Raw genomic sequence first — 17,050 nt, forward strand, 5'->3', positions numbered from 1 at the left:
TCTTATCATGTTAGTAACTTTAATAACAAGTTTAAAAACTTTGCTTTGTTTCACTGATTTCCACCACAAAGCTCCTTGATGAATTACACAATGAAATGTTGGGCAAGTTACTTAATTTTCCTTAAGAAAACCAACAAAGCCTAATTTCTTTCCAATCATCACAGGTGCATCATCTGTCACTATTGCTGAATACTTATTAAAACCTCCAATTTTATCAATTGAATTTTTCACTGTCTTGAAGATCTTTTCTTTTGTGGTCCCACGAAGAGCACATACATTCAATAATTCCTTTTTCATTGAAAAACTTCATGAATAACACATACAAATATTAACAGCTGACTTGCATCTGCTTGATCAGTACTTTTGTTACAATAAAGCAAGAAATAAGTTTGTTTTTTTTCTACTAGTTCAACAAGCGGGTTTTCTAATTGTTCTCCCATATCAGTTATCCTTCTTTGTATGCTTTGGCTGAAAAGCAGCTCTGATTCAAATTTCTCAGAAGTTTTAGCATCCCCAAACACCTTTGCCATTTCAACAGCACATTTCTTTATTAAACTGCTATCAATAAAAGGTTTCTTTGCCCTTGCAAGGTCAAGAGAAATGATGTATGAAGCATATGAAGTAGATGTCTGGTTTTCTGACAACTTGCTAAACATATTCATTTGTTGTTTTAATTTCTTGCTGAAATCCACAATCTGAACTTTGAGTTTCTCCTTCATATTTTTTATACTTTTCTTCCTGCATTGTTTAATAATGCCTTTTCACATTAAATTCTTTGGGCACTGATATAATTTGCATACAAACCAAACACTGCAACTTAACGTTATTGTTTGTAATTGAATAATCAAGATCCCAATGTTCCTGGTATACTCTATTTTCACTATCAATCTTACATTTCTTAAAAACTTTGCTCATTTTTATATTTACCATGGAACTGAACAGCGATAATTTACAACACGTCAACCTCCAGAACAGCAAACTGGCAACAGCCACCAGCCGCGCGAGTTCACTTTGTCTAGCAGAATGGAGGGAGTATACAGCTCAGTGAATCCACTTTGCCTAGCAGGGGGAAATGATGGTATACTATGCTAAAGTGTATGTGATATAATTTAAAAGCTATTACTATCAGGTTGTTACTGTAAAATTATAGAGGCATAATTAATAAACATATAGGTGCAGACAAAATAAATTTTAAAATTTCATTAGTGAATGTCAGTTGAAGCTTTCATGCATTTTTACCATGCAAGTCAGAATTTTTCATTTCTTCACTACAAAAAATATTATAAAAGTAGGTTATTTTTCAATAGACCTTCGTGGGCCACACAAAATCATGCTGCCTATGGGAAATCCCTGTTACAGAAGGTAAGTACCTAACAGAAATGGAAGTTCAGTATAGGAAAATTATAGAGTTGTGGATGTGTTGCAAATATTCAGATGTATAATACTGACACAAAGCAGACACGATAATAAGGTTAGAAACAAATGTTACTGAAAGTACTGGATCTTCTGGGAACTTCTGCCATTTTCTTTGATTTTGAAATGGCATTTTAACATTTTAGATTCTTTGATAAGATTTTGAACACATTACCTAAATATTCTTTATAAGATAATCCAGAAAATACTGTACTAAAGTTTTTTTTGTGGAATTTGTTGCATGAAAAAAATATTTTGAGAATGTTCCATACCTTGCACATGTTCCAGCTATTTGTGTGAATGTTCTGATCACGTGAAAATCGGTATTGATACTTTCACATATTTGCATACTGGAGAATTTGACCTCTTTATGTTTGGAAAACTTTTGCCTTCCTGTTTTTCACCTTTAAAGAGTAAATATAATTTTTACTTCATCTCATTTCATTTTCTCAAGTGAAATCTTTTTTTTATCATTTATTTTGAACCCAACAACCTATTTTCATCTTTGCTAGAAGGTCTATCCCAGTGATTTGTGACCATTTTAAGTTGATAAAGATCTTGAAGTTTATCAGAAGTTGTTCACAGACATGATTATTTTAATGTAACAAGTTGATCATTTTGGTTCTTATTTTATTGCACTGGGATGATATTTAGAACTCAACACAGAGAAATCTGATTGTGGTCAGATTTTATTGGATGTGAACAGTACAGTTCAGACCTGTTTTTTGTTTTGTTAATTGTTAGTAGAATGTGTTTTTCAGATGTTACTGAAGTGTCAGCTTTTTTTTACCATTATTATTCTATATCTTCTAATGACGTATATTATTTATTAATCTCATCCTCTTCATAAGTGGATCAGGATTTCTAATTTTAGGCACTGAATACAATAGTGTAGTTAAAATGTTTCTATTTTGTGACTAACTCTGATGCCAACCTGAACTTCAAATTTGTGCCAAGTGCCATCTTTTTATCTAGCCAAAACCTTTCTGAAATGACTTTTTTTTCTTCTGATCCACATCAAAATGTTGAGTTTATTCTTGTGCAGATGTTGAATATTTATAAAAAAAATAAACAAACACAAAGAAAATGTAAACATTTTGATGAAAATGAAATGACACCAGTTTCTAACCATGGGCATACGCAACTTTTAGACAAGTATGGGGCTACATTATACAGGACATCTAAGACTTCCAAAGCTTTCAATACCAATGTTTTTCTGTTAGTCACATGCTAATTTCCATTTCATAATTCCTTTATCTTAAATTTCTTAACACTGACATAACTGAAAGTTCTATGTAGAATACACAGGTTCTAGTTAGATTGCCAACTGCAAAGCTTTAATATACAGTCAATGTTAATTGTTTTATTTTTAGTTTATAATTTCATTTAAAGGACATGCTAAATAATATAGAGTATTTGCTAAAAATTCATATTATTCCAGTACCGAAAGTGTAAACATTATACACTAGTATCAATTTTGTAATTTTCTTTACATCTTTAGTCCACAGTGATTTTGCACTGCAACATATTTACCTCTACATTTTTAACAATACATTAACAAGTAAGCAGCAGTAGCCAACCAATGTGCTGGTCTATATTAATTGATACTAATCTCAAAAACTTCCAACAATGCTGCTACCAGAAAACACCAATTATTACACAATGTGCTCTAATCCAGTGCAAATCATGTTTTTTGTTCCCAAAGCCTAAAACCCTTACACATTTGTAAGGTACTAAGTAGTGATTTATCAGTATTTTTAGTTACCTGGTATACAGTTGATGGATAGTTAAAATTAGCTGATGAATACATTCACAAGTACAATAAATCGATAATTATAAGTTGGCTGAGAAGTGTGTTAGCAAGTATAGTAGACTGATAATTAATGTTTGTTGATAAATGTGTTAACAGATGCAGTGGATTGATAGTTAAAGTTGGCTTATAAATGTGTTAGCAAGTTATATGGTCAAATGTGAAAGAGAAGTACTCTTGCAATATGGTTGTGGCAATTAGATCTCAATCCTTATCATTATTAGCAGTTAACTGAAGTCTGATTACAATTAGTTAATTATTATATACTAATTATCAATTAGACTTAACTGATCATATAGGCTACTCCATGACAAGGAGTGAGTAAATCACTAGTTAAATTTTAAAATGTTTTCATTTAGCTTTCAGGCTGTGATTCAACTGTAAACAAACAAGATAAGTAAATGAATGATTGCTATGAACAAAGGCAGACGACCAAGCTCTCACCTGCAGTACACAATAAGCATGTGTGACATGGCATGAGGAGAGCAACTTGTGTATAGAGCTGGTATATAACTTCCTCTTAAAAAACAAATATGTTACTGCAAGCTTACCAGCAGCGTAAGCTCCACCTTTACATAAATATATATTGGTTATGAAAGTGTTTTGTAACTAGCAGCTTTACAGTTATCTCATTGTGGTTTCACAGTGTTTCCCAAAAATGGTAAAACCTGACAGATTTCAAGTGGATATAACAAGTATGCAAAATATATTATAGTTCATTAAACTACAAGCTTCAGAATCTGACAACTCAAACTCTTATCAGTTATTATCATATATTTTGCTGGAGGTTACAAAACTATCAGAAAGAAATTTGATCAACCCAATTATATCTGTTATTTAAACCAGCACCAGGTCATATGCACACAGTTTAAGGATGTACTTCTCCCTTTTATTTTCTGTTAGGTAAGTTAACACTTTCTGAAAGATAAGCAATAAAAAACAGGAAACTACGCACAGCAATACACACCTTCATTTATCACTGCTTGACACATACATGTTTGACAGCCTGCAAAACTAAGTTCTCAAATGTGCTTTTTATTTGGAAAATTAACCTTCTCATTCACATTCTCTCAGAAAATTATGCTCACCACCTCTTACCATGTAAGTGTTCTTGAATGTTCTGTTATCTTTGTGAAACATAAGTTACATATAAGTCCTCAAAAGTAAAACATTTTTGGTTTCTTGAACTAGCATTTTCAAACAACATTGCATGTCTAGTTCTTCAGTCCATAGGACAGACATAGTTTCCTAGAGTGTTTAATATTGATGTGGGAACATAGAATACCTCAGATGCAGAAGTGGTTTAGCACTTCTGTGTTTACTCATAATGTAAGGATAGTACATAATGTTCCAGTGAACTAAACACTAAATGTCCAGTATATACATCAATACATTCTTCATGCATTTGGGCATTATGTCCAGTCCACAAATGGCTAATAACTACAGGAAAAATGTATAAAGGTAGAAAATGTTCTGCATAACAAGTGAAAAAAAGAATTACCCAAAGTGTAAAGTGGTTCTTATTTCACTCTTTCATGTCATGGTTAATCAGACATCTCTTGACTTTTTTTGTTCCTGCAATGAAAAGCTGCAACCACCCCTTGTTAAATGTTGCCCTCTGTCAGACCAATCTGGTATTTTCTATTCTTAGAATACCATGTCTACCATTAGATCATTCTTCCATCCTCTCTTTTCCTTCACTTTGATCTTTTCCCTATCCATTGTTGCCATTCCAGTGTTCTTAATGTCAATCTATTATCAAAATAGCTACATCTGTTATATTTGTCATTTTTCTTATTCTGTCTTGTAGTGTTATATGAAGTGTTTTATTTTCCATAGCTCTTTGTGTGGTTTATATCTTTTTCTTTTATGTTTGGCCATCATATGTTAAGGTTGTTATCACACACTGATTCATGATCATTTTCTTCAAAGTAAGGGGGATAACTTGAGCCTTTAGATTTCTGATTTAAAATTTCTTTATACATTCTGAAACATCACCATGTTGCTTTTATTCACACCGTAATTTATTTTCTTGTTGTGTTTTCCATATTGAGTATTTGTCTTAAATATTGGTACTCTGATGCTTTCTGTTTCGTCATCTCAGTTTGTATGGTATCTATATCATGATAGTTGTTCATGTATGTTTATGTATTTTAACCATACTTTCTTACTACTGGCATTCAAACTTTTTAATCCTTTCGTAAGGCATCAGGATTCAAAGGCCATGTTATTGTGTTTGTTGAGTTGCATTTAAAATTTTATTGAACTACTATTTTATGATCTTACGTCAAAAGTCTAGAATCAAATTGTAGATTATAATTCAAACATTAATATTATATATCAGTTAATTTCTTAATTTAAAAGTAAATATTAAAGTAGCACACTTAAATACAGATTTTGGGAGTCATGTGGTATGTTAAAATGAGATGTTTGTAGTGTTAAAATACTAAGTCCATAATTTTATACAAACTAAGAACTCAAATAACCAATATTGATAAGCTAGAATACAAAATAAGAACCTTGTATCTTTTTATTTTGTTGAGATATGGCTTATGCAAACACAGTGAGCCTATTCAACTTTTTCCATTTTTTGAAACAGTCCCTCACATACACTTACTACAGTATATAACATGTGAATAACCAATCAACAGCTTAAAATGCACCCAGAGTGGTTTTCTTAGATATTTTAATCTTTGAAAAAGCTAGTGTTCTTTCAATCCAAGTTTTTAAGGAAGTAGGTTGTGTCTTTAGTCTGCTTGAAGTTTCATACTTTTTAAAATATAAATAAATCTCAATTAATAAGCTTAATAAATTATAACGAAATTCTACAGTATCAGTGTAGTTAGTTATAATGATTTTTTTGTTATTCAATTGCATATATAAAACCTAAAAAAAACTCCGATATCATTCACATACGAAATTTTAAAAGGCTTAGCAGCCTATGTCCAACAACAATAGAGTATCAAGGTCACAGCAAGAAGAGATAATTGCTTACTTTACTTCTTGATTTATTGTTCTAATATTTTAAGAAAAGTAAGTTTAATAATTTATTTCTGAATAGTAATAATCTATATACATATATATAATGTATAATAATTGAAATGTGACTATAATACAAAATACTAGTTCACTAAAACACAGCTAAGACAGGAGAGACAAAAGATTAGTTTAATATTACTGGATGCGTGTCCTGAGTGCACGTGCCTCACATCAATACAAGTTATATAATGCTAGGCAGGCATGACTGCAAGGTCAGAATAATAAAAAATAATAAATATATATATCCATATATAGCATTATGAAAATTAACCTACTTAGACTAAACACTTGTATTTTACTGTTATAATATGTAGTCATTCTAGCATGAGAAAAGCACGATTTATATTTATTCCTTAATTTTTCTTAAGATAGTTATGAGGTTGATTAAGTGACAGACCCCACAAAGTTAGAGTACAGAAAATAAACATAATATATAAAAAGTCTTACTGAAAACAAATGTTTGAAATGCATTTAGAAGGTTTTAGAAATTAGGAAAATAATATTTGAAATCTTTTGGGCAAAGAATAGTTTCCTTATTCATAAAATGAAATTGCTTCACATTCACACCAGAAATGAAACATTATTTTGGAAGAAAAAAAATTCATAAATATTTCATAAAAAATCTGATTTTTTGTATACAAAATACTTATAATCATTACTAAAAGTTTACCAAATTTTGCAAAGATACACATGTTGTATCAAAACTTATAGTGCAAATCCTTAATGTAGGCAAATGTGCAGACAAACTAGTATATATTATACTGAGCTCATTGCAAAAAGGTTAATAGAACTTCCATCTTTCTTTATTGAATTTGTAAAGAGAGATACATCATCTACAAACCATAGATCTGTTAGTGTTTCATCTTCTATTTTTATGCCATCTTTTTCCACCTCAGTTTGTCCGAATATTTCTTACAAAGAATATAAACAGTTTCAGAGATATTGAATCATCCTGTCTCACCCTTCTCTCTATCTTTATCATTGATTATGCCTCTTTATCAAGATGTATTTTTGCTGCTACTTATGTGTATATCTCTTTTAAAATTTCATGTAAATTAGATTTATATCTATTGTAGTAAAAGCATTTAAAATTATGTTGTGGTTTACAGAGTCAACACCTTTTACATAATCTACAAATCCCACACATAAGGGTAAGTTGCATTCATTTGATTTTTCTATTATTTTGTTAGTTACAAATAAATGATGTGTTGTTGAGAATATTTTTTCCTAAAGTCTGCTTGCTCTCTTGGTTGATGTTTGTCCAAAATTATTTTCAATCTTTTTAGTAGTGCACTTGTGAATAGCTTATATAATTGAAATAACAGGGTGGTGAAAAATAATTCTTCTCATCTCACTTTTTATAAAAAAATGGATGAGTTTGGTATCTTTTTCGACTCCAATATAGTTATCTGCCTTAATGTTTCAGTTTCACCTGCTTTCACTAGTGATTATATCGTTTCCTGGATTGGTTGGTTCAGTTAGGTGTTTTATGATGCAAAGCAACTAGGCTATCTGTGCAAAACTAATGAAGGACCAGTTTGAGTTCTACCAGTGTAAAGGGATGATTACAGTCATAGAGACAATCAGTTTGAAAGGAAAGAGGTGATCACTAAGAAAGTGGAGGAAGAAGCAGAAGTGCAAGATACCTGGCAAAAAGCTTTCACATAGAGTACTGGCAATGCAATGTGAGAGTGTGGTATACCTACAAAAAGTATCCCAGGCCCCTTTTTGAGCCTTCCGTGCCATGTGGTAGACAGGATTCCACCACGGAGAAGGATATTGTGGAAAATGTGTTGGGGTTTTAAGAATATATTGATCAGCTGCCCATATAACACAGTCATCTACTGAAGGCTTACAGACAATGGCAGGATCAAGTTCTGCAAGAGCAGTGAAAGAGGCCCAGTTTGCTTGATCCAGCTTCCACTGGGGCACCCGAGTTGGGTGGCATCGACCACAGCCAGTCTCTCTCAAAATTACAGGAGAATGATCACTGCCTTGTGGATTATTGTCAGCCCTCCATAAAAAGTAGGAGAATAGTGAAGGGGAGCAAACGGAGATTAATAGCAGTAAAGGACTGACTAGGTGCATGAAAATAAGTATAAGAACCACTACTGAAAAGAGAAAGGTTGTGATCAGAGAGCATACGCTCTACAGAGCAACCCCTCCTATCAATATCAGCACTTCCCCTAAGAAAGTGATGTCCATTAAAGCTTCACAGGATTAAAGTGGGAGACAGCAACTGTTCAATGAGAGCATCAAGGTCTGATTGGTTATAGATATCTCTAGGTGACAGGTAGAAAGAATAAACAGTGATGGTACAACCCATGGAAACACAGATGGCTACAGCCTCCAAGGGTGTGTCGAGAGGCAAAGAAAGGGTGGGCACATGCTGATCAACCAACAGTACCACCCCTCCAAAAGGTGACTGTATCAGCAGGTTTAAGAAATGCTTCCTGTAAGCAAAGACATACAGGATGGTAGGAAGCAATCAGTGCTTTGATGTCAGACAGATTAGAACATAAACCTCGACAGTTCCATTGTATCAAGGTGGCCATTTTTATTTATGTGTAGGCCAATTGGATGGAGAACCCTTCTGTTTACAACCGTGCCTCTTTTCTTTGTCTTTATTCGAGGAAGGTCTGTCGACCTCCATGGATCCTGCCCAGAATAGATTAGGCAAGTCTTTGTTGTTGAAAGATGATTTCAGTGACTGAGGATGTGAATGAACAATCATTTTGCATCTTGGAGTGTGAGAAAAAAAAGGTAGCCCAGGAAATGCCTGTACCCGGAACCATAAAAGTGGATCTTGGGGTTTGCTGAAATGTATGTTAGGGACAGAGATGGATGTTTTATCCCTGGAGGTCAAACAATTTTTCATTTGGTTTGAGAATAATTCTTTTGGAGGCACAGAAAGATCTGTTTACACTTCCACTGTAGTAGTGGAAGAAGTGCAGCAATATATGTCTGAGATGAAGTAGTGAACAGCAACGTTTGAGCCTCAGGGTAAGTAATGTTTTGAATTGTTTTAAATTCTGCACCTCTTTTTCTTCTGACCATTTAGGGCAAGAACAAAACTAGGACGGGTGAGAGCTATTGCAGTTGATGTAATGAGGGTCTATTTTACCTTACCACTGCAATGAGCACACATCAAGGAACCACGACATGATGTCTTTGAGTGACTAAACCACTGACACTGGAAATATCTGAGAGGGTTTGGAATGTATTGCAGTACCCTGCAATTAAGATAACCTGTCTTGATGGTGGCAGGTGGATGCAGTGATGTACATGACAGAATGAGGACATTGGTTGGCATCAGAATTCTATCTTTGCAAGTGGAGATACGCCTCACTGCAAAAAACTCCTTGGATGGAGAAACCAGCAAAAATCTCCAACTCAGGGATGTTCTTTAAATACCTCTCAACAATAATTCCTCGTAATGAATTCAAAGTAGTATGAGGCATAACCTCAATAGGTATATCCCCAATAGCCTTTGAATGCAAGAGGAGTTCACTGTGTTGAGATGTGAATGTTTACACCAGTATGTCTCCAGAGCAGAGCTTCTTTAGTGACTTTGGAAAGCCAGCAAATCCTTATAGTTCCTTCTAAATGAAAACGGGAGACATCTGCCTGAAAAAGAATACAGTATGAGAAAATGAGATGCTACAGATGTTGAAGATTGCAGCTTAGAATCTTCAAGGACATGGTCATTTGCCTATGGACTGATTTTTCACTATTTTACTTAAGTTGTTATTTGGGGGATCCATAATAAAAAAGAATATTTTGGTGCTCACTGACCCCACCCACCATACAGCCCTACAAGGGGATGCACTACAATGCCAAACAAGGACACTGCAGCAACGTCAGGGTTTTGTGAGCACTATACCCAAATACCAGCATCATATATAATGTTCACAACACCTGTTGAGAACATCCAACACTGGTACTTGGTTGACCCTAGCCCGAGTGGACCAGGTGATTGACCCAAGGGGGGCCACCAGCCCAAGGCTGCCAATTTACAGGAATTCAAGACCAAAGTGGACCCCTCAACTACCCAGATCCTCTCCTCCCCTTCATGGGTTGCCACACACAGCAAACATGGGAGTGGATGTTTTGATCCCAGAGGAGGTAAACTGAAAGAACAGAACTGGGAGATCCCATCACTATGTACAGGAATCCACACTGGCAGGTGTTTCCTGGAACTTTCCTATTTTTTTATCATAGTTAATGTATTTTCTACTTACAAGACTAAAAAAGTTTAGGCATTTCTGTTTTATCTGCTTTATTGTTTTCAAAACTCATTTTTCTTCATGTTTCATCTTTGATAGCTGATGTATATAAATATCTATAGAAATTTGCACATATCTCAACTATTTCTGTTCTATCATTTATGGTGATTCCTGTATTTTTTTATTGAGCATGTTTTCTTGTTTACAATCCCTCTGTTGATACTCTTAGGCCGTCTACCAGCTTTTAAGACCTTTTCTTTCTTTTTCTTGCTCCGTTTCTTCTTTTCTCTTTTTTTGCTATCTTTGTTATCCCAGTATATTTAACTTTCTTTGCATGGTCTCCCTCATCTTAATTCCTTTCTCCTGTCATCCATTTTCTTTGTAAAAGCTCATACTTCTCATCTTTATTTAAAGTTTGTTTTGAAAACCTGTTGAATTTTCTGTTTTTTCAAATAAAATCTCAAAAATTGTCCAGATGCTGGTCTTCTTCCAACATGTTTCCTGGATTTAATTCAAAGTCTCTTTAGTTTCACTCAGATGATTAATATTGATCAAGATCTTTATTCTGTCATCAAGTTTTAAGCATCACCAATTTTTTATTTATCTTAATTCTTTTTTCTCACCATTCTTTGATCATTTTCTATTTCTGCCTTTGTTATGACTTCACAATTATCCACAATTTCTTTTTTGTTCACCAGTATGAAGTCAAATTGGTTCTTGTGCTTCCATCTAGACTTTCCCATGTTCAATCTCCTTTACATGTGTAAAAACAGCTGGTTTGGGTTAACATGTGGTCAACTATCGGTCAGTTACCTCTTTCTTTCTTTGTGAACCTGATGATGACCGAAGAAGGTCAAAATGTTGGTCGCTCCTCTACGTAAACTTTTCTCAACCCAAGACAGCCATGTTTACGTATATATTTTTCACTACAAGTGGGTTTTCTCTTCATCTCTGGTTAATATCTCTTTTATTGTTTCTCAAACAATGTTTCCTATTATTAACTGTTTTTTCTCCTTGCAAACTCATTAAGCCTTTCTTCTAAATGTATGAAAGAGGAAATGCACAAATTATCTTAAGAAAAATTCAACTAAAAGTGTTTCACCAAAATTATGTTTTTTCATCAAATACACAAATTTTGAACACCACAAAATTTCTGTTAAATTAAATAAATTGCAGTTTGAAAATTACTTAAAGAAAAACCAACTTAAAACTCAAAGACTAGCGTGATGCAAATATGGCCAATTAGACAAATGTAATTTTTCTAAACCTGTCAGCAGAGTCAACTTACTGATCAGTTCCAACCCAAACAGAGAAATAAAATCACAAGAGAAACAGGACAAGAATATTCTCAAGAGATGACAGTTTCTTAATATATATATATATATAACCCTATACTTTTCCACAATTAGAAAAAATTCTAAATAACTCTATAAGTACTTTGTTTACAGGCAAGGCTTCAGAACTGTGGAGAAATGGAAGTTTTAGTTTTTATTTTTCATTTTTCTTTGTAACACTCAATAATTTTCACAATGTAACAAAACTTCAATTCTAAAATATGTTTGATTTGTTTTCATTGTTACCTTTACATAAATTTTGAATTTTGCTTTGCAAGTGTGCACTTGTCACCAAAAACACACACACTGGTCAAGACACAGTTTATGTTTAATAATGATAACATACAAGTTCAAAAATTATTTCTGAACCTTTGCTATTATGACAATATTTTTTCACAAGGTAGTTATTTACTTGAGAAAAACAGTTACAGTAATTCTACATTTTTATCATTTTCTGTCAGTAGTAAATTGGTTTGACATTATAGAGGAGTATTGTGCCTTAGCTTTTATCTTTTAGTAACTATTAGATGCAGTTAGTGACACAACTAGTTTATGTTTACAATTTAAATGAAAAAGTGTATATTACTAGACTAAGTATTAGCCTAATACTCTGCAAAGTGGAATGAATTATAATATTTAACGACACAAGAAGTAAAGGGTCAGTTTTGATTATCAAACCAAAAACACTCTCACCTTAGCATTTAAAGGAAGCTGGTCTTGTCTGTAAATTTTCTATACATACATTTCAACCTCACACAGTGTATGTAAACAAGCGAGAAACAACCCCTGACCAACCTATAAAAGCATTTTAAGTGCACCTAAAAACAAATATCACTCACTCTGTGTACCAGTTCTTCATGGGCAACTTTAAGATCACAATACAAAACATAAGGTGTCCATGGGTAGTAGAGAAGAAAAGAAGTGCTTTCTTTGTACACCATCATCTCAGATCTTTTCTGAACAGATTCTGTGAAAGACATTCGGGTCCACAATCCTTCTTCATACAGTTGACAAACAACTTTCTATAGAAAAAGGAAAACATGAAAAATCCTGTTTTAAGATGATTATGATGTATATTAACAAGATTATTGTCAGTATGCATTCATCTGGAAGTTTGAAAAATAAATCACTGTATAGTGTCACACACTTATGCATACAAAAATTATGAAATAAATTAACCATTTTAAAAATAACATTCAATATATTATTCAGTGGAAAACTCCTTTACACATGGTATATTCAAGTTAAGCTAATTTTCTGAAAGAATGCTAGATAGGTCCACTTTAAAAGAGGATGATTGGCAGGATAAATTAGAAATTTATGTACACAAATTTATTATTAGAAACAATCTTCATTTATTTGAAAATACAAAATACTAGGCATATTTGTTTGAAAACTGGGTGGTTACTTACTACAAAACTCACAAATTGATACCCCCCCCCTCAAACCTCTTTCTGTTAAGCAAATCATTCATGATCCCATACCAATCAAACCTAATGTTCCTTACTTAGTGAGAAATGTTTGATTTACTCACAGTGACTAGTTCTACCAACATGACTAGTCATTTTAATTTGGCACAGGTAAGGCCAAAGACTTGTGATGTCACATATCCTACCATTCATCTACATTCTTGCACAATATGCAGTGTTACAGCAATACCCTCTGAAAGTGTAACAAATATCAACTCTACATACAACAAAAGAAAAAAATACTATTACATTGAAGTCAACAGTATTTTCTGGACATATTAAGGGAAAACTGACATACTTAAGAGTAAAAGAAAAAAAATTCTACATTAAAATAAAAGGGTAGAAAGCACATTGTATGCCTGTACAAACGCACTATTCTAAGTATAGAAATTATACAAGTATATTTTGAATTTCTTAAATAATATTTAAAACATATACCCATAGTTTTATTGAAGGTTTCCATTCTTCAGAAACAGTTACTAATGAAAACAATTTCAGCTTATTAGAAATTATCAACATCTGAGAGTTGATAGAGATTCTCAGTATTAAACAGCATAAGTAAACACACATCAAGCAGATGATTCAGTGCTTGAAAAACAGTAACAGGATTTTGAAAAACTCCAAGTAATGATCTACATGACACAAACCAGTATCTTTCAACACAGTTGTTAATTTTTTTATCATTGACACTGATAGTACCAAAATTAAACTGAAGTCTTAAAAATGTATATTAAAAGTACAATACTATATAACCACAGCCTGATTTTAAGATTAAATATAAACACATTATCAGATAAATGATTATAACTTACAACTTCATATTTATTTCTGTTCAAGTAATCATCTAGCAACTTCTGAAAATACTCTGGAGTAACATTTTCTTGCTGTTCTAATGAAATGAAATAAACAGAAACTAGATTAAAACAGTAAGTGCTTAGGGAGGATTACATGGTAGTTGAATCACCACTGTAATATTCTCTTAGAAACCATGGTAGATGAATTGGCCTTTTCAGGTGGCAAAACATTTCTTCTAACATCTAAATTTTATTAAACTATGGGATAATTAAAAAAAAACAACAATGCAAAGAAAAATTAAGTCTATTAAGTTTTTAATGGAAAAATCTGACATTTTGGCAGCCCTCAGCATGGGCTGCTGCAATGTCAGATTCTAAATTATTAAAGATTGTGTCTTAATTCATGTTTTATAACATTGCTTTCATACTGTGGTTTCATAGTCTTACGTATGAAAATATATTAACATTTTCCCATGCTGAAAATATATTTTAAATATATACCTCTTTTCATACAATAGCTTTTCTTTACTTGTGCTGCCCTCTATACGCACAGTTTGTACTAGCCTTGATGTTCCCACCTACCCTCTTGTAACTTTTCATGGTATAGCTGCACCATAGTATGAAACAATCTTCCACCAACAGGAGCGTGACAAAGCTGCTAACACTATCATGACTTCAATACCAACCACAGTAGTAGTACTGGAAGTAGGGATGATGCTTCTCAAGTGTGAAAGGAGGTAAGCATCTATCAGAAATACATTTTCAGTGTAGGAAGATATTAACTTCTGATAGAATATCCAAAACCTCACACTGAAACAGTGTACAGACAGGTCCAAAAATTACCAAGAAGATTACTCTTTGGAAGATGCCCAAATGAGTGTGAAACCCTAACCTATAGGGTCATGCTCATGGGAGACTGCACCATATCTGTACCTGTACTCTTAACCCATTGCAATATATATGTCAATAAAATGAACAGAAGAAATGTACAACCAAATCTGTTATTGGAGAAACCAGATGGTGTAGAGCAGCTAGGATAAGTCAAGTATTTGGTAGCTCAGCTCCCATCCAAAACTAAGCAACATCAAGTTCTTGTCTTCTGGTCCATGACAGGAAGGCAATCTCAACCATCTTTACCTCAATACTAATAAAAAAAAAAAAAGAAATCAACTTCTGTTCTGACAACCCAGGCCACAACAAACACCAGCCTCCCAGAACCGGTAGGAAGGGAGTACTCATACATGGTTGGTCAACTCCAGTCCAAAACCAGGCAGTGTTAGGAATTTGCTACATTGTCTGTGATAGGAAGAGGATCTATGCCAACCACATGTGTGAGGACTTATATTGGCTAGTCCTGCTCAAAGCTAACACCAGATCTCCTAAGAACAGACATACAGGCAGCAGTAAGATAGATAAAAACCAACCAGAGGGTTTAGCTGCATGTGATGGATTTGGCCAGTTCAAAATTAGATTGCATCAGTAATTGTTCTTTTGGTCCATGTAAGAAGTACAGTACTCATCATCTACACCAACAGATCACCACCATCCTACTCTTTCCTGGATGGAATTGATCACACTTAGGAGGAAGATCTCTCCATCCTCATCATCATCTTTCAGCTCACCATGGAATTTTCTTAACCTTCCATTGACAGTTCTCTCCAGGTCTTTGGATAAACAAGGTTGATATATCAGATGTTTACCTTCCTATCCTTAGCTCTCCTGCATCCAGATATTAACTTCAATTCATGCACAGGGGTTGAAAGTGTTTTTAGTTACACACACACACTACCTTTTGGTTTGATGTCTACACTAAGTTTTCTGTTGTGTGATCATCTCTCTGGAGAGATCAAAGAAGCTGGATCCAGAACTGCAAACCAGTAAAGCACCATCATGAATCACTTAAAAATAAAAAATGAACCATTGTTTTAATCAAAGAAATAAAAAGTTCAGATAATGACATGAATTTAGCCAAATAAATAAAAAAACTGCAGTAAACAAAGTTTGCGAGACTGACACCAACCCAGGTTAGTGATACTTGTTACCACAGTCAAAGTGTCCAAGTAATTAATATAGTAGTTGTGTAACAAAAGTATGAACTTGACATTTATGTGAAATTGCCCAAATCACTGTAAGAACAGGATATTTGAAAAAAACTAGGAGATCCTAAAGATAACAGTCATCCAACACATTATCATAAATATGGAGAAAGATATCAATGAAAAAAATCCAGATCTGAAAGAGATGGAGGAAAACAATTACAATGGGAAACCCAAGAATGCCACACTTGAAGGTAATCATGAATAGCAAGAGAAATTCCAAAGGATATTAGGCCCAAGGGCAGATTTTGTGAATGGGTGAGATTACACTGATGGTAAAAAAAAAAGCACAACCCAAGGGAATTGTCTTGTAAATTGAAGCAATCATTCACAAATCAGAGGATATTTTGACAGATGTAGATGTACATCCATCCAAAACTCTTGGTATTAAAGCTAAATGAAATAAGTGCACAGTTCCTAAAAAGATATTAACACAAAATCTCAAATGACAAAGATATCCAGTATGCACAAGTATGAAGAAGAAGCTAACTGGAAGACCAATTCAGTGTTAAACAACTGAAGATACGAGTGCTGGAGCAAGACCAAAATAGGAGGGCCATAAAATGCCAAATTACTCCACCACCATGTGTAAAATGGAGATGGATGAATTAAAGTATGTAAATAAGAATTTATGAAATCCCCATTCATCAACCAAAAACCTTGATAAAATAATTATTTTATATATAAGATCTTCATAGAGTCCACTAAGAAAGAAAGAATTACTAGATAACAAATAAGTGGGGAAAGATTGAAGTCTTGAAATTTCTGTTGTTTGAGGCATAAAAAACAAAAGTGTAAAGATCCTGAGGAAATATATGTACAATATAATATTGTTTTTGCTGTAGAAAAAGTTCAAAACTGCCAGATCC

General features: G+C 33.4%; 1 protein-coding gene across 2 annotated transcripts in view; it reads right to left on the reverse strand.

Moving 5' to 3' along the window:
* LOC143225600 (uncharacterized) overlaps positions 1-17,050 on the reverse strand; it is a 57,939-nt gene that overhangs the window by 16,298 nt on the left and 24,591 nt on the right. For both annotated transcript variants that reach the window (XM_076455332.1, XM_076455342.1), the window contains 2 exons: positions 14,104-14,180; positions 12,662-12,844 (listed from right to left, as the gene is read on the reverse strand). In XM_076455332.1, the coding sequence (XP_076311447.1) occupies positions 12,662-12,844; positions 14,104-14,180 (260 nt within the window). The remainder of the gene's footprint in view (positions 1-12,661; positions 12,845-14,103; positions 14,181-17,050) is intronic.

Source organism: Tachypleus tridentatus, chromosome 1, assembly GCF_004210375.1.
Source record: "Tachypleus tridentatus isolate NWPU-2018 chromosome 1, ASM421037v1, whole genome shotgun sequence".
Taxonomy (NCBI): domain Eukaryota; kingdom Metazoa; phylum Arthropoda; class Merostomata; order Xiphosura; family Limulidae; genus Tachypleus; species Tachypleus tridentatus.